The sequence below is a fragment of the Gymnodraco acuticeps genome, unplaced genomic scaffold, assembly GCF_902827175.1.
Source record: "Gymnodraco acuticeps unplaced genomic scaffold, fGymAcu1.1, whole genome shotgun sequence".
In the NCBI taxonomy this organism is placed as follows: Eukaryota; Metazoa; Chordata; class Actinopteri; order Perciformes; family Bathydraconidae; genus Gymnodraco; species Gymnodraco acuticeps.
Genome location: NW_022991911.1, coordinates 208,465 through 232,296, shown reverse-complemented (window position 1 = coordinate 232,296; position 23,832 = coordinate 208,465). Strand labels below are relative to the sequence as shown.

General features: G+C 40.1%; 1 protein-coding gene across 1 annotated transcript; it reads left to right on the top strand.

Moving 5' to 3' along the window:
- LOC117535603 (serine/threonine-protein kinase 35-like) lies at nt 1-23,512 on the top strand. The gene is made up of 3 exons (XM_034200126.1): nt 1-624; nt 1,518-2,263; nt 21,230-23,512. The coding sequence occupies exons 1-2, from the start codon at nt 138-140 to the stop codon at nt 2,225-2,227; spliced, it is 1,197 nt and encodes a 398-aa protein (XP_034056017.1). The 5' UTR covers nt 1-137; the 3' UTR covers nt 2,228-2,263; nt 21,230-23,512.
- Nucleotides 23,513-23,832: the final 320 nt, after the last annotated feature.

Sequence of the window (23,832 nt, the reverse complement as noted above, 5' to 3'; positions counted from 1 at the left end):
CACTTCCTCTCTTCTTCCTTTAACCTCCACAGCTGAGCAGCTCTCTCCTATTTCCTCTGAGGGACAGCATGGCTAGTGCTGCTGTTGACAATATGTCGACTCTTTTATACTTAATGTTTGAATCGTAAAGGCTTCGTATGGATACTGTTGGTGGGGATAACTGGCGGAGACGCACGAGGAGCGCGCGAGCCTGCTCCAAGCCAACCAGAGCGCGAGCTGACGAGTCCAATGTGCTGCGGTGTCTGAGTGTGGGGAACACGGAAGAAGGCCATGACATGGAGGAGGACATCGGCCTCAAGCAGGACAGTCTGGAGGGACGAGTCATGTCGCCCCGCTACAGCCTGCTTCGGGAGGTGGGCAGGGGCACCTACGGCGTGGTGTTTGAAGCGGTGGCCCGGAGGTCCGGGGCCAAAGTGGCCGTGAAGAAGCTGAGATGCGACGCGCCGGAAAACGTGGAGCTCGCCTTGCAGGAGTTCTGGGCCCTGGCAAGCCTGGAGAAACGGCATGAAAACGTGGTGCAGCTGGAAGAGTGTGTGCTGCAGAGGAACGGCATGGCCCAGAAGATGAGTCACGGGAACAAACGGTCCAAACAGTACCTGCGTCTGGTGGAGACTTCTCTGAAAGGTGAGGCTTCTTACATTACAGTGAGCTGTGGGAAGAATGTGCTGCCTTCAGTTTAGAATTGAAGGTAATGACATTACCTTAATACTTACGAAACTAACCTAAGCTGTAATGGTATAAGGGTTACATTTAAAATCACAAGTTGTGTGTATTGCAGTTCTGAATCTTACCCTGCAGGAGATTGTTGTTGTCGCCATGACATAGTCGTTGGGGGTTGGGTAGTTTTGAGAGAGCTCTCACTAAAATGGAGTCTGCTGTGTTGGCTGTTCAGAGGTGTTTTACACTTTCCTCCTATAGTTTTCATTTTGTGTTCTCATGTGCTGTGTGCTGGTTCCCTTATGTGTCTATTGCAAGTTGTGTGGCCTCTGTGTGTTTGCAGCTGTGTGAAGATATACCTCCTTTTTAAATGATGTGATCTGTTCACATCAAATAACCAAATACCAGTATTGTTTTAGTAATAAGTATACAGTCCATGAATATTGGGTCCACATCAGTAATATTACAGTGGCTCAACAGTTTTAGTTTTTAACTCTTGCTGGCACATTTGCTGCAAATCAAAATACACCAAAGCATGTTGGAGATGTAGAGATACCAATAAATATAACTACACATGAATAACCTCTTCAAGAAATACTCTGTAGTAAAATCCAGTGAATGAAAACATTACGTTCCGAAAGTTAGGGTGCACAATACCCATTCACTCTTTCAAATTATGCAAATACAGGTATTTTGGTAAAACCCAAATACATCTGTAGCTGATGGCCAAATGTATTTTCTAAATGTAAATAATATATCTGTATTTTCATTTATTCCTTTTTTTACTTGACACACGTCGCTATTTGGAGTAGTGTGCATCAATGTGAAATGGTTAAATGACTGAGTCGCATGTGTTGCAGGTGAGCGAGTGCTCGGTCCTTCAGAGGAGCCGTGCTACCTCTGGTTCGTCATGGAGTTCTGTGAAGGCGGCGACCTCAACCAGTTCATCCTGTCCCGGAGGCCCAACCCGCTGACCAACAACAGCTTTATGCTCCAGCTGACCAGCGCCGTTGCTTTCTTGCATGAAAACAACATTGTCCACAGAGACCTCAAACCTGACAACATCCTCATCTCAGAGAGATCAGGGACTCCAGTTCTCAAGGTGGCCGACTTTGGCCTGAGTAAAGTCTGCGCTGGTATAGGAAACACAAACGTTGGCAAAGAAGGCGAAGACAAGAACAAAAACATTAACGTGAACAAGTTTTGGTTGTCCTCTGCGTGCGGCTCAGACTTCTTCATGGCTCCAGAGGTGTGGGAGGGCCACTACACGGCCAAGGCTGACATATTTGCCCTAGGCATCATCATCTGGGCCATGCTGGAAAGAATTACCTTCATTGATGCGGAGTCTAAGCGGGAGCTGCTGGGTACCTATGTGAGGCAGGGAGTGGACATTGTGCCGGTGGGTGAGGCACTGCTAGAGAATCCAAAGATGGTACTGAACATCCCACAGAAACGCAGGTCGTGCATGTCTGACGGAGTGAGGAAGCTGCTGCAGGAAATGCTCGCCGTCAACCCTCAGGACCGGCCCGATGCGGTCCAGCTGCAGACCCGAATGGACCAGGTCACCTAGGTGTGCTGCGTGACCTTCAACCTGATAGATTTACAGGTACTTATGCCTCTTCATATGATTACGTTATGAATTATTTTAGCTTTTCACCTTTTTATTGTGCTGTGTGTTCTGCTATCTGCCAGATGATGATGATGATGATGAATAACTGCCCCTCCATTTACGTTTTGAAATAATGTTAGTATATAGTTCTGTGACTAAAGATCTGAAATACTGTCCCTAACATATAATATAACTCTTTATGTTCTCATCTAATAGCAAATATAGATCGAAACACTTTTTTTGATCAATTTGAAACTCCTATAACCACTATGTAGAGTGCATTAAAGCCATTCTTCTCCCAGGGTAACTTAGACCCCATTTACACGCATACGAAATGCAAACGAACCGAATACGATATCAAAAAAGTCTTCCGTTCACACGAGACCGCTCGAAAGCGCTGGAGACATTGTAGTACATATGCCGGGCCTGTAAGTGGCGCTGTACTTCCGCACGAGATCGCTCGAAAGCGCTGGAGACGCTGTAGTACATACGCCGGGCCTGTAAGTGGCGCCACAAAATACACCAAAAGCAGCGAAGAAGACCCTTCTGTTTATACCTGCGGTGGATTTAGCAACATGTAGTTCATGTAATTCTCCATGTCCACTTGTCGCGTTTCCGTTATGGCCTCGTGTGAACGAACGGGCTATACGAAAGAGAAAAGTAGCGGATACAACCGTTTGCGTTCTCGTGTAAACAGCACCTTATTATTTCCCTGATAATGCTACAATGTAAACAAAAAATCTGTGTTGAATTTGTCAGGAGGAAAGCTTAGTTCTATTAGCGTGTGTTCAAGTTCCATTCAGTAAAAATGCCTTTTAGCCCCGAGTCAATTATAGCATTATCCTCATGCAAAGTGCAATCTCATAAAAACATTCTTTTAGTGTTTTTTACCGTGGTATCCAACACAAGTAGATGTGTTTCCCCTATATACAAATAGCGGCGGTGCAGCTATTTATTAGAATCTGGTGCTAGCTACGCTAACGGATATAAGAAGTAGATATTTGTCTACAACCAGGGTGGAGGAGAGCTCTCCTGTCAGACTGAGAGGCTCAGTGAGGTAAAGGACTCTCAGTGTTTAGATAGTTCATTTTAGTCGAAGTTATCTCAGTGAGTCTCAAACAAATGTGTTTCCAAATTATGTAAACACATATTTCCAAGGCACTCCTTGATAATTATTAGGATAAATAAAAACAGGTTTGAAATCATTCCAATGTATACTATAGGACAGTAAACCAAAAATATCGTTTAAAGTTGGAGAGATACAAAAATATGCATAAATAAATAAATGTTAACTGGTAAAATGAGATGTAAATGGACAACAAAAATAAAATAAGTTACATTTATTTGTTATTGGCTATGGTAGGTTATTGGTTATGTTCACATACTTATTTGATTATTAAAATGAAAACTGATCTTTTTCATATGGGTGTTTTAGAGTTGTACCCCCTAGATCAGGTCTCTAGTAATTGTGTGCTCAAAGTACACCAGATTGAAGCATTTTACTTTCAAATGTTCAAAAAAATCTTCTCGGGGGGGCACAACCCCCTAGAGGATGTGACGTCCACCCCCCAATTAAAAGATGTCCATACAATACTGATTACATTTGAAGCCATTTTGACGTATATGTCAATAAGTTTGTTTTTGTAGCGTATTTGTCTTTTGTAGAGATTTTTCATTTATTCTTTATATATAAAATCTCGCCTAGGGCAGCAAATTGGCTACAACCGGCCCTGGTACTAGGCCTCAAGAGCCTTTCCTGTGCTGGCAGACACATAGAAACAAATTGGCGGGGCGCACTTCGCACGTGCGCACACGCGCTCACATTATGCTGGGCCCAAGTGCCTTAGCACCGCTGCTGTGACTCCATCCTAGGGGAAACACTGTATACAGTAGAGACTCAACCATTAGCCTAATGTTCCCACCAACGTCTTTACTCAACTACTTACAAGAAACGTTGTCTAAGTTTGAGCATGCTTTTGGTGTTGGCTGAAGTTCCGGGTTTTATGAAGTTCCTGCTATGGATTCAAGATGTCAGGGACTAATGTAAACTTGATATTGACTTAGGTAGCATTTGTCAGGAGACTAATACTCCACATCTATGTCAGATTGTTTTTGTCCTTATGTCTGTTTTGATGGCTGGCAGTCAGTTTCAGTTTGAGGTGTTGATGAAGTGAATGTTAACAGTGAGGGTGGGGTTTGTTTAGTGTCTTGCCCATAACACGTTTTGTAACTTTAGTGACCGCCCTCAGTATATGTGCTCTTGTACTGTCTTATGCAACCAAAGCCTCAGCCGCCCCCTGGCCTGAGAGCCACACATCCTTCAGCACACAGATGCCTGTGTTTTTAAGAGGTTGAGTAACATGCCCTGGCTGCCCCTGGTGTGTTCTACATGGAGAGTTAACGTTAGTATATGATGGTTTGCTGTTAGTTGTCCATCAACTGAGCTACCAGAATGTCTTTCTTATGTAGAAGACATTATATCATACCTTTTGTCTTTGTTTGTTCTTACGTCATGTGCCTTGCCCTGTGGGGGATGGGTAGTGCAGATTATGTGAGCATGGAGGCGGTAGGAGCTGCAAACATCCAGCTGACCTGCCGCTCCCTCTGCTCACTCTCACTCTCACCAGCTGAAATGACATTTTGCCACCAGTAAATGTCTGCAGTTTGTGGCCTTTATTCTTTTAGTTACATGACATAAGGTTTATATTTGTTTGTTAGAGTAACAACACTTAAGATTGTACCTACAGGCTGGTGTTGTGTCTCAGAATACCTTTATTTGTCCCACAGAGGGGGAGTGTGTACGTTGTATCTGCCCTCTTAAACAAGTGATATTGTATATGTGATTGTAATTACTTACAAAAATAGGGAAAAACTAAGTAGATTTGATTGGAAATCTCAAAGATCAAATGTGCTCTGACATATTAACCCTGTGTGTGTGCGGATATCTAACCACACACACACACACACACACACACAACATGTTACTTAGATGCGCACAGAGAGCATTGTAATTGAAATGCTATCCCATTAACCGGACCATATCAGGAGGTCTGGCTCACGTTGAGAACAGACCCCAGTTGTGTGTAAATGCGAGAAAATAATCCTCTTAGCATGTTCACCAACCAGCACTCTCAGGGGCCAGCAAGAAGCTGCAGGCTTGCCCTTCACTACCATGGAAAAGTAAAGCTCATGCAGCAGCATTCTTTTTCCTCACATGCAACGCACCACGTTCCTGAAAAGTCGGCCAGTTATGTTCATCCAGTTTACAAAATGAGATTCAACCCAAACTACAGAACAGAGATCCCCAGAACTCTAAATCAGGGCAAGCATAATATCCGGTAATCTGATTTATTTACATTACTTAATAATAATATCAATAGTATGCAGTGTCTTTGATCACAGACTGCTTTTCAGGAACACATATGCTCTAGAGCCAGATGTAACTTCTAATATGATGACACATTCCTTAGTACAAAACCTAAAAGTATACCTTTCCATGAAATTGTAAACATGGCTTTTCCATGGTATTCTGGGCATGATTTGGCCACGGTTTTGAATGGGTCACTACTCAATAAATTGTAAAAGATGAATGTACACCAAAGTACCGAGATGTGCCGAGCTGGGCTAAGATGAAGTAGGCTAAGATGGCTAAGGGCTAAGATGAAGTAGTAGTAGACAAACTATTTATTTGGTTACACATTTGTTTTGATTCAATATCATTAATTTGACTCAGACCCTCACTATTTGCATCAGATATCTTTAAAATCTGGTTTGCAAATTCTCGGAGCCTACACGTGTTTTTTCAATGTGTCCCATATGCATGGAATCAACCCTCAGTGTTCTGCAAGCCTGTATTTAAAAGGTGTTTATTACCAGGGGTGCACATAACTTTTTTGCCCTGGTTCTCAAAGGAGCACCTGGAGATGTTGCTTGGTGCTCATCCTTAACACTAGAACCGCCAGAGGTCGCTGTATACCTAAAACCGCCAACGGGTCAAATGTACCCGCTATTGATTTGCAAGGTACAATGTTCTTTTATTTATCATACAGAACAGTGAGTTTTGATCGCACAGGGATGAGACCTATACCAATAGAATCTGTGGACTCTCAGCTTTTCATGTGATATAGTTTGTGCAGATAGCATGAAGTATAAAATATCGCTAAGAGTGCTGATTTAAACACTTGGTGTTGGACTTGTGTTTTGTTTAGGTACAAATCTCTCTATCTATCTATAACTATCTATCGATCTATCCGTAATGTTCTGTTCTATGTTCATATAATTGTCTACATAAACAGACGACCCGGACTACTTCTCTCATTCCGAGTGTCCATCTTTATTCAACTGGCACGTAACCTGCACACATGCATTACGTCCTCAACGTGAGCTCAGTCATCCAAGATCTTGTATTCTCCAAGATGTTACACTATCTATAACTATCTATCTGTCTATATCTCTCTCTATCCATCTATCAATATATATATCTATCTATCTCTCTATCTAAATCTATCTCTCTATCTATAAGGAACCGCAGTAGACAAAAGGCGTTGCTATAGCAACACGTCATGTTTACGCTGCATTTTCTATGAGGTAAATATTACCCGCTGGCGGATATAGGTAAAAATGGCATTTTTTTTGCCGATTTTTTTTCAATCTGACTTCCTATTGACAATTGTTAACAACAGAGGGTGCTACATAACACACATTCAGGAAAAGTCACGGACTGGGAGACTTTAATATGTTATTGGAAAAAAGTTACATACAATCAAAAAACAGCTGCGGGTAAAATTTACCCATTGGCGGTTCTAGTGTTAAATTGAAATAAATAAACCGGTCTTTATTTGTCAGACACACGGCACAGAACACACAGAGGTGAACACAGAACACACATGCAGAGGTGAACACAGAACACACATGCAGAGGCGAACACAAGACAACATTAGCACGACCAGTAATCCTACAAGCTGTCATCACTACCCTCCTGACTGTTCTCCTCACTGTCTTCCTCTCTGTCAGACATGGTAGCTGATGATGTAGGCCTACTACTTTCTCTCTGGTTGAGTCTGCGATTAGCTGCTTGCATCCACAAGTCAACAGCTGGGTTTGGGTCAAAAGTCCAGTTTTTTAAAAGGATATGTTTGGTTACTGTCCTATAGTATGTATTGGAATGATTTCAAACCTGTTTATCCCAATAATTATAAAGGAGTGCCTTGAAAATATGTGTTTACATAAATTGTGACCAAACCGTTTGAACTTAGACTAAAGTGAACTATCTAAACACTCAGAGACCTTACCTCACTGAGCTGTAGTATCAGCCTCTCAGTCTGACTGGAGAGGACTCTCCCTCCACATTGTTGTAGAAACATCTTCTTCTTATATCCGCAGTTAGCACCAGATTCTAATAACAACAGCGCCGGTACCGGTGCACCCTCCCTCTCTCCCTCGCTCACTCGCACTTTGGCTGTGAGCTGCGGGCGCCAGATAAACCAACATCCCCCATTTTCATCACTTACAGCACCCATCGTACAGGGCAAATGAAACGTGTAACCGGGGTGAAAAGGGTGTTACATTTACTTAATTATGAATGTTGTTACATCAAGGCCGAAAATTAGGATGAGCCCCAACGGTCAAAATGTTTTTTTCCCTCCCAGAGCTGCCAGCGCAGCGCCTCCACAGATCTGGCGCCCTAGGCGAAAATCAACGCCAGTGCGACGGGCCGGCCCCGAGTTCATATGCAACTCGCAAATATCTTTCTCTCTCTCTCTCTTCTCTCTCCCTCTCTCTCAATGTTGGTACGCAAATGCGCCTTTTTTCAAATGACCCGGTGCTCTTTTTTTGGCCGAGGTGCGCATGCGCACCTGCGCACCAGTTATGTGCAGCCCTGTTTATTACATTACTTTAATAATTACTGTGCGATAGTTCTGTTTTACAATATAATGTGCTGTAAAGACAAAGATGGCAATATAAAAAGAGTGTTTGTGTGACGCAGTTTTTAATAGGTCAAGGGATGGAGTGTGAGGGAGGGAGAGAGTGAGTGTGTGTGTGTGTGTGTGTGTGTGTTTGCAGTATGAACTGAGCAGAAACGTAGCTGGGTACACTGAAAAAAAAAACAGTAAAAAGTCTGGCAGCTGTGATTCCAAAAACCTACAGTGAAATACCCTAATTACAATCATTTGAAAATACCGTAAATTCACAATTAATATAATTAATTTCCTTTACAGAGAAACACTGTTATTTTACAGGTATCTTCCCTTATTTATTACGGACATAATTTAGACTTAAGCATGTAAATACTGTTTTACAGTTTTATCCTAAATGATTACGGTCAAACACCTTCAATAAAGTGACAGAACTTAAAGTTCAGCAGTGAAATACTGTTATTTTACTGTTATCTGCTCTTCTTACAGTCAATAACCTTTAATAAAAGTACAGCACTAAAACTTCTACGGGCAAAAAACCCGTAAAAACGGTCAAATGACTGGCAGCAGCAGGCTGCCAAACAAAAACCATAAGATTAAAGTAAAAATACTTTAACTGAAATAGTGCAAAAGCAATTAGTATACAGGAATTGTCCTTAAAGATTTTACAGGAAAACACTTTCCTCTCATTTCAAAATCCATTGTCTTAAAATGTTACATTCAAATACCTTAAAGGGATAGTGGAAATCCGCGAATTTTGGGTTTAACTTATGTATTTTTTATTAAAAATAAGCATAATAAACAATTTTTTTTAATTTCATCCGCCTAGTTTCATTTTATTTTCAATTTTACTGCGCCCTCTCAATGAAACGAAATACTTCGGGAATCGTCGGGAATCTTCGGGTGATGACGAGAGCATAGGAAGACGGGCACAAACAATGGCGGACATTCAATAGCATTTGCATGTGAATAGCCGACCTTTATTATGGTGAATAGATGTGTTTTGTATGGCTGTAGTGCGACAGCAAATGCAGAGAATGGCGTATCGACTAGTGTTAATTTCGTCAGCTATTTTTTAATTTAGTCTTAGTCCTGTGTTAAATTTCCTTTTTAGTTTTAGTCATATTTAGTCACCTTCATCCTGTTTTTATTTAGTCAAGTTTTAGTCGACTAAAAGTCTGAGCATTTTAGTCTTATTTTAGTCAAAGAAAACTAATTATTTTAGTCTACTTTTTGTCAATAAAAACTGTTGAGGCTTTTTTAGTCATCAGATTATATAGAACATTTCAGTCAAACTAGTCTAGCCAAAACCAATAATTTGTCATTTTAGTATATATAAATAAATAATATTATATCTTGTCCTTATTTGATGAAAAACACAGGTTGAATGATTAAGAAGCTTTGCAGAGAGTATCTGGTCAGGTTTGTGGTGTTTTTACCTGTGTTATGGCCACATTGCTTCCCTTCTGATAAAACAATGCATTCGCTTTTTTTCTCTGCCTCATTGTAGCGAAAATGGGCCCAAATATCACATCGTTTCTTTCTCCCAAGCAGTGGTGGCTTTAGACTTTTTCGTTGTCAGTCATTTTGACGGATCGTAACATTTCCGTCATAATCCATTATTATCCGTCGAGTGCACAATTTATCAATCACTCGCACTGACGGGGGGGTATTCGGTTAACGCGAGTGCGACCACTGCTCCAAAGCCCTGTTGCCATTTCATTTTCTGTTAAATAAGGTTAGTTAGACCATGAGTTAGACCCGAGTCTTCCTGACAGTTCATATTGTGCCGCTGCCCGGTGTAATTCAAATCGACCGCCGCGCGCACCGCAGACACACAGCTGCTGCCCTGCCGCTGCACCGGAAATGGAACTGCTGGGAGAAAAACTGACTATCAGAGATGTAACGTTATCTTTGATAATATTTCGTCTCCTCATTTTTCGTCAACGAAAGTAAAGAGAGATTTTGGCATAGTTTTTATTTAGTGAACTACATTTTCGTCTCGTCACTTTTCGTCAACGATATTGCATGATGATTTCGTTATTGTTTACTGCCGTCGGTGCCGTCTCGTCATCGTCTCGTTTTCGTCATGGAAAAAAAGGTCGTTGACGAACATATTTCGTCATAGATTTAGTCAACGAAATTAACACTAGTATCGACGCATGCGTTTCCAAGAAACCCAGCCATTCGTCGTCAGTGGGTGAAATTTGTTCAGATAACACGGGCAAACTTCACGGAGCCGAAGCTGACGAGTACTTCGGCAGTCGTGTGCTCCCGTCATTTTACTGACGATTGTTTCGAGAATATGATGATTGATTATCAGTAAAAAATTCTACGTGACACAACGACATTGGATTAACCTTGAGATGCGTTTTTATTCCGTTGAACACAACTTTTGATCACAAATCAAAAAAGGTAAGATGTAATTATTGTAATATTTTTGGAACCGGATGTTGTTTACTTTCTCTTTTCTGGCTGATAACTCCAGGAATTCGAGGTCTTACAGTGATGACGTTACATGTGTGGAATCTGTGGAGTCTCAGCTTTAAATCGTATATCTTGTTTGTGCAGTTAAGATAGTAATAAGGGCATTTATACCGTGTGTTGTGTGTAAAAAAGCGTTAGCATTAGTTAGCATTGTTTCGCTCAATGCTAATTCAAAGGCTTGGTATTACTCTTGTGTTTTTTCTAGCTAACAATTGTTCTTATTGTCAGTTAGCGGAGTTTCTTACCTTTTTGAAAGGGTATGAAACATTAATAGTTTCATAAATGTTAAGAAGCCCTGAGACATGTGAGAGAAAAAAAACTGTGGGAGGGGTCCACTGGGGGGACCTTCGGGCTTAACTGGTTAACAATGATTAATATTTGTAAAGGCTACAGGTGATCTTAAGATGCGTGAGCTATGCTTAGGGACCTACCAGTCAAGATTATTTGTGCGTAGGGGTGCATCATCTGGCGCCTGGTCCTGGTCATCCTCGCCATTGCCCATGCCGTGAACCATCACCTCGGGCTCGGGCTCGAACAAATAAGGACGTAATGGTCCATCGTCTGGCTCAATATTGTCACCATCGTCGCTTACTGAACAGGATTCAGATTCAGTTCCTAAAACGACATTTTCGTAGGAAAGCCGAGAGGATGTTTCTGACTCGCTATCATCACTGGATACCTCGTACAATCCTTCTTCTTTGTCTGGTATATTTGCCCTTCCACGTTCATTCTGCATAGACGCCATGGTTTGTTATCGTATCGTCTTCCTAAGTTTTCGTCACTTCTGGTTTGGCTGAGTCGAACATTTCGTTTCTAAAAAACTTCGGGGAAGCTGCAATAAAGTGCTTCTAACATGCGTAAGGCAATTATTATATTTTTTTAATCAGGTGTGATTGTTTTGGTACGTAATTATGCTTGTATATAAGTTAAAACGAAACTATTTGAGGTTCCATTTCCACTATCCCTTTAAATAAAGTTTTGATGAGAAAAACAGTTTTTTACATTTTTTTTTTATTAGATTTGTATGATCAAACACTAAAATAAATACAGAACCTAATGTTCTACAGCTAGAATACTGTTATCTTACAGCTTTTTTTCAAACATTTTCCAATCAAACACGTTCAATAAAATGACATCACAAAATGTCCTGTAGGAAACAATTACTCTGAAAACTTAAAATATAAAAATATTTGTAGAATTATAGTACAACTAATGAATACAGCATTTAATATTAAACATCATACTTATAAACAGTAGAAACAAAAAGTTAAGTTTAATTTTTTAAGATTAATTTGAAACATTCTCAACTGAAAATAACAGGAATTACAAAATGACAATTTGAAGGAGCAGTGTGCAGGATTTAGTAAGTCTAACATTGTAGGTTCCAACCAATGGATAACTTGTTCACTCGCCCTCCTATCCCAAGTTTGTAGGATAATTGATATTGGCTGCAAAAAACTTGAGGCCAAATCGTGTTTCTTCTGTCCATTCTGCGCTACTGTAGACGTGGCAGTGCAACCTAGAGGACAAAAAGATCAGAATCAGAAACAGGTGTATTGCCAGGTATTGCCACACGTGTGAGGAATTTGACTAGGTGTCGTGATGCATACATACAAATAAAAAAACAAAAATCCAAAAAAGTACTATGTTAAGAACAGTGTAATAAAAATATAGTAAGATAGCAATAAAATAAAGCAGAATGCAATAAATTATAGAATATAAAATATGTGCGACTTGTTTCTGAAATCCCTTTCTCTCAAAGTGAATACATAAAATAAAAAAACAGTGGAGCTTACCCTAAAACTAACCACTGGATTGCTTGTCTAACATGACCTAGTCCATAAATGTGTTACGGATGGGAACCATTAAACGCACCCTCCAAGGCACTGCGTGTTAGCGAAGTACAACTGGGATTTCGAAGAGGAAGATATGCTTGGTCAATTCTTAATAAAAAAGAAAAACCAACAAATTGAGCACTTGAGTTTTCATTAGCAGCGCCTAGCTACAGCTGCGGAGCTTCGGTCAATACCACTAACAGTTTATTTCCTTCAAATGGTACATATCGCTGAATCTATATTTTCATCTTCAGGTGATTAAATCTGCATAATGTCCCTGTACAATAACATTCGAGCATTTTGAAATCCAGTGAGGAAATTCAAGACCAGTAAATATTGATTGATTAAACAACACTAAATAAAATTGTAGGGTTTTCTTCAAACTCAGACTCTCTGCTGCGGCTGTAACTCAAAAGACAAAACAATTCTCTGTCTGATTGTCCTGTACATGTACAATGTGGGGTATTTTGAAATACTTTACTAAACCACATTCAGTGCTTCCCCTAGCATTGTCTTGGAGGGGAGCTGCGCCCCGCCAACGGAGCCCCGCGCCCCCCCCCCCTCCTGAAATTCAAGGTGTTTAAAAAATATATACATTTATTTTTTATTTTTTTATTTTTAAATATATATATATTAGGGCTGTCAAGTTAACGCGTTAATAATGCGGTAACACAAAATATTTTTTACGCGATTAACGCATGTGTATTTTTTTTTCCTCGGCCGCCCCGTAGTTTCAGAGTGCATCGAGTTTAAAATACCATCTACAAGCTGATGCTGACAGCCCCGCTGATGCTGACAGCCCCGCTCCTGCCGCCCGCTTGTGGCAGACCACACTTCCACGCTCACCGACTGGCCATCGGGAGGGTGTGTGTATGTGTGGCGCGAGCGAGAGACCTTACGTGTATTGTTGTTGTTAGCATCTGGTGCTAGCTAGCTGTGCTAACGGATATAAGGAGCTGTTAACCTGTTAAGCCCGAGAGACCCCGGTTCCGGGGGCCTCCTGCAATATCTTGCAGAAAACAGTGTCTGAGGGCATGTTCATTTAATAAACTATGAATGTTTTATATCCATGTAACGGAAAGAAACTCAACTAACTGATCATTTAAAAAATTTAAAAAAACACAATGCTAACGCTGAGCCTCTGAATTAGCAACGAGCGAAACATGCTAACAGATGACTGCACCAAAATTCACTCCCAAAACCTTATTATTTATCTTTGCTGCACATCTCAACCCATCGTTTCACATCGTGAGGGGACACAGAATCGATGGTTATCCTCATTATTACTCAATCATACGAACTCTCGGAGATAATAACAAGAACACACATCAAAACATATGGAGCTAGTTAGCCAAAAACGGCAAAATGGCTCACCTGTGTGGTAGTCTGGTCAAAAGTGGTCTTCAATGGCATTAAAACGATAAAAACGATGCTGAAGTTAATCCATAGGTTAATCCAATGTGTCTGTGTCACTTTGAATGATTTCTGATAATCCATGAGCAATAAATCTGCTTTTCGGTTTTGAGATGTCAGACCTAGAGATAGCTTCGCTCTGGAGCAAAACTGCCTGTGCTAAGACGCCATTTTTTTTTTTTTTTACTTGAGTGGGTGCGGGACGATTCCCCTTCGATTCTATTGGCTCTAACGGTCAGAAAGAGATGTCACATGTCAAAATCGAAGAAGGGGGGCCAGAGATAAGGAAAATGCACCCAAATGGCCACAGAAGAGGGTTTTTTTTGCTAAATCTGTCTAAAAAGGTCAAATATCACTTGTTTTGCATCAATCTTGATACAGGGTACTTATTATATGTTGTACTTTGGATTCCTAAAGCTTTTAGTCTACTAACCCATCATCCAAGGTTAGTTTTCACTATAAGTACAACATATTTTTTGGACGGACACTATAATTTATATATTTTTTACTATTTTCAATCTGAATTTACTTTAAAATAGAAACATCTATATTGATTCTGACTTTTCTACATCCAACTCACAGGTTTATCATTACTTTGAGAACAAATATTATTAATTTAACCCTTTTTAGAAGGGAAGATATAGTCATTTGTTCTGGGAATATCAGTTTCGAGCCTGAAACCTGAAAAACAGGCTTGGGGCTTATGAGGTCAAAGTATATGTCTCATCACTCAAAGCTCACTGAACTAGAAGAAGAAATGTAACCTTAAATACACAATTAAACATTCACAAACTAAGGATTATCTAAATACATGTTTAACTCCATTACAGTTGCAGGACTCACCAGATCTCAAGTCTTCTGTTCTCTGTTGATGTCCGGATGCTCATATTTAACGTGTAGATGTAAAACTATCCTGATATTAGTCCATAAACTCGTGAGCAGACATACAGGCAGCTGTAGCTCTGCAGGAGAGCCGCTCAAACTGACGTGGAAGTTTCAAATTGGATTGATTGACAGTGCTCATTGGCAGGTTTTTTCTATGACGTTTATATTAACCAATCAGGAGTGTTGTGGACTCATTCCAATCCTGCTTGTCTTGTCTGCCGTTGTATGGCTGGATTCCATTTCTAGTGCCGTAGCTTTTTACTTACATTTTTTTTATTTGACACTTTTTTTTTACAGTTAACTATACTAGTATACCATGAAAACTACTTTATACAAAATCATTTTTGGGTATTTCTGCAATATATTACTTTTTTTTTGAAGATTTATACATTTATTTAACATTTTAGAGATGTTTTATAATAAGATTTCTTTTTATTCTACAACAGTACAGAATACAGTTATTTTTTGTTTTTTTACATTTTGTTACATTAAATGTAAGGTTTTACTGCAACAAAAAAAAGAAAGTTGCCTTCATTTTACATGCAGTAAAATGATGTGTATTTTATGTGTTTTTACATTGAATTAAATGTAATTTAACATTCAAGACAATTAAACAATGGAATTATCCTGTAAAAAAACGATAATTTGTCATCAAACCAATTTACAGAATAAAACCTTTATTTATTTTTAAATAAAAGTAATTTACTGTATTTTTATGGTATTTACACTTAAAAAAACAAGAAAGGTCTGTAAAATATTAGTTGATTGGGAAAACCCTGAGTTAACCTAGCCCTGCGTGTTGCTTTGGCTGCCTCCACATTCATTTAGCTAGGCATATCATTGTGTGCTATTTCCTACCAAAGGGTGAAAGCAATACAATACCAAAAAAGGAGGTCATTGTATCTGGAAAGACACATCTTGTTTAGTGTTTGTCAGAGTGTTTGTCCATCGTTTGGCTGCCCAAACATTAGGTTCATCTGTCAGCTGATCAGCATCAAGATCAGTCCAGTATATCTGCAAGTCAAATTCACACACGTATGATCAGAAAACAGCTTTTGTTTCTGCCTACCACAGACTCCATTTAACTCGCCCTTCATTTTACTGGGATGGGGACAAAAGTCTTGTTCAACCCTCAACATTCAAATGATATTCATATGCTAGGTTTCAGGGAGAAAATGTATTTGTGATTTAGGTCAGCTCTTAGGTATTAGAATGTGTCTTCTACATTCTGGAACTATTTTATATAGTGTGAAAAACATGGACAGAGGCACTCCAGATCATATTATTACCCAACAGCCTTGTTAGCACAACAGACTGTGTTCTGGTACGTTTATGTGGCCTCGTTTTAAGACCCAGATGCTACATAAAGTGACATGTCAGCTCTGGCCATTAAAGCTGGCTGTCTCTATGGGCTGCAGGATAAGTCAGTTATGTAACAGTGTGCGTGCGGAAAATCTATGACGGCATAGCTGGGCACACACGCGGTATCTGAGTGAAGCCAAGCGGCTGCACATCTCTAACACAGCAGTCCCTCTCATGGTGCTGCAGGAACACAGAGACTGCCCCTGCATCCTCTCTGCTGCACGCTCACTGAGGAGCCTTAAAACAGGGCTTTTTACACTGGATGTGAGCTGGAGTGCAGGACCTCCCAGGCTACAGCCAGCACACCCCCCCCCCCCTTTGATTGACAGCAGGCCTGTGACCTCTATAGCGAGACGAAGTCCCTCAATGGGACCTTATTTGGGAAAAAGTATGTATTGAAGTCAATGGAGAGAGAAAACGTATCTTTCGATCCCGTTTGAATTGTGCCATGAATTACACACACGATGTTTGTCAATCTTAAAAAATAATTTCCATGTCAAAAAAGTCACAGTTTGTCTTAAAACTGTTGAAATATAAGACTATGAACAATATGCAACTAGAAAGACTACAAATCCCAGAATCCCGGTCCTGCATGCTGGCTCTTACGCAACCGACTAACTCCCCTTGTGTGTATGTACAGCTCTCAACATGCCCAGAGTAGTGATTTTCACCTCTTTTAATACTTTTCGCCTCATTCTGAAAGAAAGAAGTGAAATGTGCCAACGTGACGGCCGTCTGGGTGTGTGGTGCGAGACGGGAGATGTAGTTCATTGAGCGGTTTCACACAAAAAAAGTGTTACTTCACAGTTTTACCAACGCTTTTTTACACACAACACACGGTAGAATGCCCTTATTACTATCTTAACTGCACAAACAAGATATACGATTTAAAGCTGAGACTCCACAGATGTAATGTCATCACTGTAAGACCTCGAATTCCTGGAGCTATCAGCCAGAAAAGAGAAAGTAAACAACATCCGGTTCCAAAAATATTACAATAATTACGTCTTACCTTTTTTGATTTGTGATCAAAAGTTGTGTTCAACGGAATAAAAACGCATCTCAAGGTTAATCCAATGTCGTTGTGTCACGTAGAATTTTTCTGTCGCACTACAGCCATACAAAACACATCTATTCACCATAATAAAGGTCGGCTATTCACATGCAAATGCTATTGAATGTCCGCCATTGTTTGTGCCCGTCTTCCTATGCTCTCGTCATCACCCGAAGATTCCCGACGATTCCCGAAGTATTTCGTTTCATTGAGAGGGCGCAGTAAAATTGAAAATAAAATGAAACTAGGCGCATGAAATAAAAAAAAATTGTTTATGCTTCTTTTTAATAAAAATACATAAATTAAACCCAAAATTCCCGGATTTCCACTATCCCTTTAAGCTACTGCAACCTTCACTCGCTCATTGCTGCACAGTAAGAGTTTCACATTGGTGGAATGTGAGTAAGCTCTCTATGCCACACACATCTGCTCAATGTGTTTGATCAAATACCTCTGATACATTTTGTAGGTTTTTTTGTTATACAAATAATTATTGGGAATGTGCATAAATAAGTGGGTAAGGCAGATAATGGAATAGCTAGAACTGTAACTTTCTAAAATCACTTTACTGTAACGTAGCCTTAAACACCAACTTACAGAAATAAATACTCAAGATGCTTGAAGATTGAACAATATCTAAAACTCCCCTCTCATACAGTATTGTTATAATAATATATAGTTCGTAGTAGGGATGTAACGATACCAAAAACTCACGGTACGATAATATCGCGATAACAAGTCCACGGTATGGTATTTATCGCGATATTGAATAATAAAGGGAAGAAAAAAAATGCAGTTTTCTTTTTTCAATAACAATTTTTTTTACTCGGAAAATGTTTCTTTATTACATAATAAATCTGATTTGTACAGCATTTTAGTAGGATAGCAGTATCTTACAGTGTCAAAAACAAAGTGACAGTAACAGACTGGAACAAGAAAACCAGTGTGTTTGTACCTACTGTACTAGTACTACCAAACAAAGTAGGCATTTTCTTTGTGCCACTGCATCTCACAAATAAACAAGGACATTTAATAATCAGACCCTGCAATAAAATAAATGAAGTGTCACTTTAGTTTGAGTTAGTAACTCAACTCAAACTCACTAGTCACTCACTCAGCATCATCAGACAGGTTTTTAGGAATGTCCACATTTCCAGGTATTTCTAAGCTGGGATGTTTGGGCATTTACAATATCCCCTGCTCTGGAAAAAACTCTCTCGCTTGGTACTGATGTTGCTGGGACAGCAGTGGTCGCGTATTTTATTTAACAATGACGGAAAAATCTGAAAGCAGTCTGTCATTTTGACGTATAGAACAAACTCGGAACAGCGCCAACGTTTCCCCGCAGCGAGGCTCTGGTGTTATGCCGTGTTATGCATGCCCTCCAAAAGGAAATGATATAGTTTCCAAACCGTACTTTGCTGTATAGACAGGGGCGCCGTAAGGGGGTGAAAAGTTAGGACGATTCTAAGGGCCCATGACTGACGGGGGCCCCAAAATGTTCAGAACATTAAGAAAAAAAAGTAAGTAACCTTTCATCAATCCTCAATAATTAACATTAATAGAACGTTATATTGATAAATTACTCACTAAACTTACGATTCATTTAACTTATTTTCTTCCAAAAGTGAATTACCCAAAGCCTCTGTACACCCCCTTCTAATTACATGTAATGGTTTGGTCCTGCCTCCAAACGCGGTGCGGCACTTGCAGAGAGTGAAAGCATGTGAGAAGGGATGCTAGTACTTAGCCTACATACGTGTGTTGTACCCTTTATATATACAGTCTATGGTTTCAACGACCAACAAAGTCAGGCTGTAAGAAAATAAGAGAAAGGAGAGAAAGACAAGAGAGAGGGACTAAAGGTCGACAGTATGTCACCCAGTTTTTCACAAGAAAAGGTGGGTGTGGTCCATGAGTGGTGGAAATTAGTCTGTTAGCTAATGTTTTTTTGTTTACTAAGCTGACATTAAGTACTGTTAATATCTTTACAGAAATTTCAGAGGTCTTTCATTTCACTGCTCTTTTAGCTGATATGTAAAGGTATGGTATGTAATTCACTTCAGAAACACTTTTTGTTATATTCCATGGAATGCTCTTAACATCCCGATAGCAATGAATATATTAAATGCTTTGACAAAAAATCCATACAAAAATATCATCTGTGGAAGCCGTGACGCTGTAAAAAGCACGATCAATCATCTGAGCCGGCCCGGCAAAAATGACTGGATGGCCTACCTGCCTGTCAGCCTTCCATCTGTGCCCTCATTGGTCATGTGCGCGTTCGTGTGTGTTGGAGGAGGGGCTCTGTCAGGAACTCTGAAGGAAGGGGCAGATTTTTTTCGGTTGTGTATTTTCAAATTCTAGCGCACTCGAGCTGGTTTCTCCATTCTTACCTACCTACCTTTAATAAATGCAGGCACATTTTTAGCGCCTATTCATACTCAATCAGTTGTCCCTCCCCCTGGTGCCAGGACCAACAGATCCATCTTTAGGCTCAGCAGCCCTGTCCCCCCATAAGGCTGAACCTGAACCAGCTTTTCTCCCAACTGAAGGAGGTGAGCAGCATTGTGTTGAATGACATGCCACTTAACATATCTGAAGGGAGACTGGAATACAATATATATATATATATATATACATATACATATACATATATATATACGGATTTTTTTTAACAATGACGGACAAATCTGAAAGCAGTCCGTCATTTTGACAGATTAGAACAAACTCAGAACAGTGACAAAGTTTCCCCGCAGCGAGGCTCTGGTGTTATGCCGTGTTATGCATGCCCTCCAAAAAGGAAATCATACCGTTTCCAAACCTAACTGTGCCGCACAAATCATTGAAATGTCTGTGAGTTTTGGCTTGACGCTGTGCACGCTCCCGCGAGGTGCAGCAGCCATGCATAACACGGCGCATGTGAACTGTCCCCCCCCCCCCCCCCCCCCCCCCCGTTGACAGTTCACGAGCGTGCTCTCTCGTGAACTGTTCAGACCCGACGGGTAATAAGGGATTATGACGGACATTTTACGATCCTGTCTGTCAAAATGACGGACAGCGAAAAAGTCTAACGCCACCTCAGTGGGACGGAGAGATATGCTTTGGCCATGGGTGACAGCAGTGGGTCAAACTGCATTGTCTCTCCACCACTTCAAAAACAATACAGTTTTTGCCAAGAAGGTGAGGCTTATTGACAGAGATATAAATATACTGTTGGTACTTGTCAATGTCTCTAGGTGTGTAAATGTAGCCCTGTAAATACGATGTCCTTTTGTGTTCTGTTGTTTTATGTTCATGTTGTAACCTACTTGCTGCCATGTTGGAGAGGTCTCTGTTGAAAAAGAGATTGATGATCTCAATGGGACCATCTGGTTAAATAAAGGTTTTTAATTTTTTTTTTAAAAGATCGCGGTAGATTTCGTCAGTCTCACGACGGTATTGAGACGTTTATTTACCGCGATATTCGGTATATCGTTACATCCCTAGTTCGTAGCCCTGTCATTTAACTCCAAGCCTTGTGGATTGGACTTGGTGAGATCTCATTGGATGTGTGCATAATGACAGAAATCTTCTGAGGAACTTGGATATTGCTTTATGGCTGCAGGCATTTGTTTTGGTATTGGTAAACCTTCCATTCAATTTCTAGGTGGGGTAACTATTCATCTGGTCTGAGAATAGTGATCATTTCTTAGAGCCCAATTCATACTGCTGATTCAGTTGAGATTCAGTTGAAATGGAGCAAAATGTTTCTTTTTGTACAGAACCAGAAGAAGGAGTTTGTAGTCTTCTGTTATGTCATGACAATCCTCCGTTGATTGGTTATTTCTTGTAAACATGTTGACATGTTGAGTTTAGTGCTTGATACTTTTTCTCAGCCTTCCAGAGGTTTTAACAGTATCCCAGACACAGGCATGGTTCTGAGTGCTAAAGGCGGCCACATGGACGCTCTGTAAACTCTGAGATGTATTGCTGTTGTTGATCCACTTTACTTTCTTCTTTCCCTCCGCAGACGTTCTACGGGAGCTGCTCACTGTTCAACCTGAAGACTGTGAAGAGAAGCTGAAGTTTGGATGCTAAAATGGGATTTGTGTTTTCTTTGAACTTGTTTACAGTGTGATCATCTGCCAATGCTGATGGAGAATGTTTGTCTTGTCTAAAAATGATAATAAAGCAGGAAATAATGAAGATGTGGGGAAATTCCCATTGGATAACAAGTTGTAGATTTAATGTAAGCTTAAGTGCCGGATTACTTTATGTGCAGGTGTTCACAGCGTGGGTCATCTCCATGTGTCGGATATTTTAATCATATTAAATGAACACACCGGGACATTAGATTCACAATACTGCTAGAAACATGTCACTTCCTGTGGGGGTGTTTCTGTTATTGTGTCCAACACTTCAGTGAAGGCTGGTCTCATGCCAGATGTTGCTGACACTTAGGATTGTCTTGCATATGCTTACCAGCCGTATGGTGGTTTATTTCCTCATAACAATACATTAGTACACGTCATTGTCATGTGACGCCCTCTGAGAAACCACCGCTTCATGGTCTGGAAGAACTAGAAAACCATAACGGCCCTTCTGTTGCAGTTTACTCCACAAATCTGTTGGTTAACATGGAAGAACACTACATAGGAGTAGTCATGGTTGGTTATTAGGTGTGAGTGTGTGTGTGTATAGATATTTATATATATAAATATCTAGATATATATACACATCTCTCAAATACAGCCACTATTTATATTCCTCTGTTTGAGAGTTTTGGCTAATCTAGTGAGTGAAATACTTGCAAAGAGCCTGTGAGTTGGAAAGATGTGACATCCATTGGTTCACAGCATTGCCTGAAAGTCTTACAGTGGGTCACCTTGGTATACATTTGAAAAGCCCTCGTAAAAAAAACCATCCCATTTAGCCTGTGGGCGAATCTGAATATGTGCAGCTTCCACACGTCTTTGCCTTCGACTAGTTACCATGATTTCAGAGATCAGGTTATTTTTTCATTTGGATGCGACTTCATTGTGCTCCTTGAGTTCCTTTGTAATCTCATTGTTTAAACCTATGGTGCCTTGAATTTGCTAGTCAGATTAAATTTGGCTCACAGACGTGCAGCTGTCATATTTTTGTATTATTTTGCAGTCCAAATGCATTATTAATGATTTATGCTATAAATAATTTGGTTTCTAACCACAAGAAAAATATGGATTTCCAAGTTTCCCATGTGTTCATTTGAAAGAAGACGATATATGTTTTATTATTTTATCGGCCATTGATTTGTTGTGTAAATGACTATTAAAGGGAACTGAAGATTGAATGTTAATTTGAATAGGTGCCATTAATGTTATAGGAGCTAAATGATGTCATCCTGTAAACTTTGATGCAAAGATTCGTTTTTTTCTTGAGGAATAATCACACTTAATTGAAGTGTTGCTAAATTCAGTTACAGCCGTTTTTGAGATGTGATTGGTTGAAGTTTCGGAGCGGTTTGGAACACAGTGAATCACAGCTGAATATTGTCATTTCCCCCCTAAAACCAAACGTCTGAATACACATGTTGAACCCTGAATCTTAATCCTGTTTTTATTTGTACTACCTCATTGTCTTCACTGAGCCATCATGTAATGTTCCATTCGTCAGTTTGAGAGGACCGGTTAGATTCCCCGGAGGAGGTTCAGGTTTCCCTGGATTGTGAATGCATCACAATAGTCTGTAATAAGTGACTCAGCATTTTTGCTGATGCATTGTGAGAAATTGGTTTACATTCATTCAAATGTTTACACAACTTTAGCTCAACACACTTCATAATGTTCGTTGGTTATTTTGTGCATTATGTGAACAATGTACCTCTGTCCCCCACTTCTGTTTCATCACAGTATTAGCGTCTGGTTGTGCAGGGTATTAATCATTTTGAACTGGAGATGAGCTAAGGGTAGGGAACTCAGTTCTTTATTCTGATTTCTGAGTTGCTTTTTTACTTTAATTTAGAGGAATGTACGTAAAGAGATTTAAGCAGACCTTGAATATTCCCCCGCCTCTGCAGGGCTTCCTCGGGCGAAATGTGTGCAGGAACGCTGTAGTGACTTGTATGTCACTTGTTACACTCTTCTATGCAATACACTGTGGATTGTTCATCCAGGCCCAGCTGATTGAGTCCTTTTTGTGCTCCGATCAATTGACCCTTTATTTCAACACAATGTGCAGTTCTGGTTGTACAAGATAGTAAGGTTGATCTTTTTTTTTTGTATTGCCGAATTTGTACCAAGGCTCTGTTTCAATAAAGGTTGGCAATACCTCATCTGTGTCAATTCTCAACATGTGTATTATCAGGAGATGTGGGACTGATGAAAATACTGTGCATGTTAGCTGGGTGTGCCCATTCCAGCCCGGCACACATGAACTGGGAAAATAGAATAAGTGACAAGTAGCTGATCATTCCTGCAGTTACGCTTTAGGTGTTTCCTGACTTGTGTAACTTGATTTACTGCTGCGTTGTGCTCAAAGAGGCAATTAGATGTTAGGCTGCCTGTAGATCCTCACATTGTAGTATAAATAAAATCATATGAAGCTCAAGTTATTTCAGGAAGACTGGTTCCCACGCTCTCATTCTCAATTCTC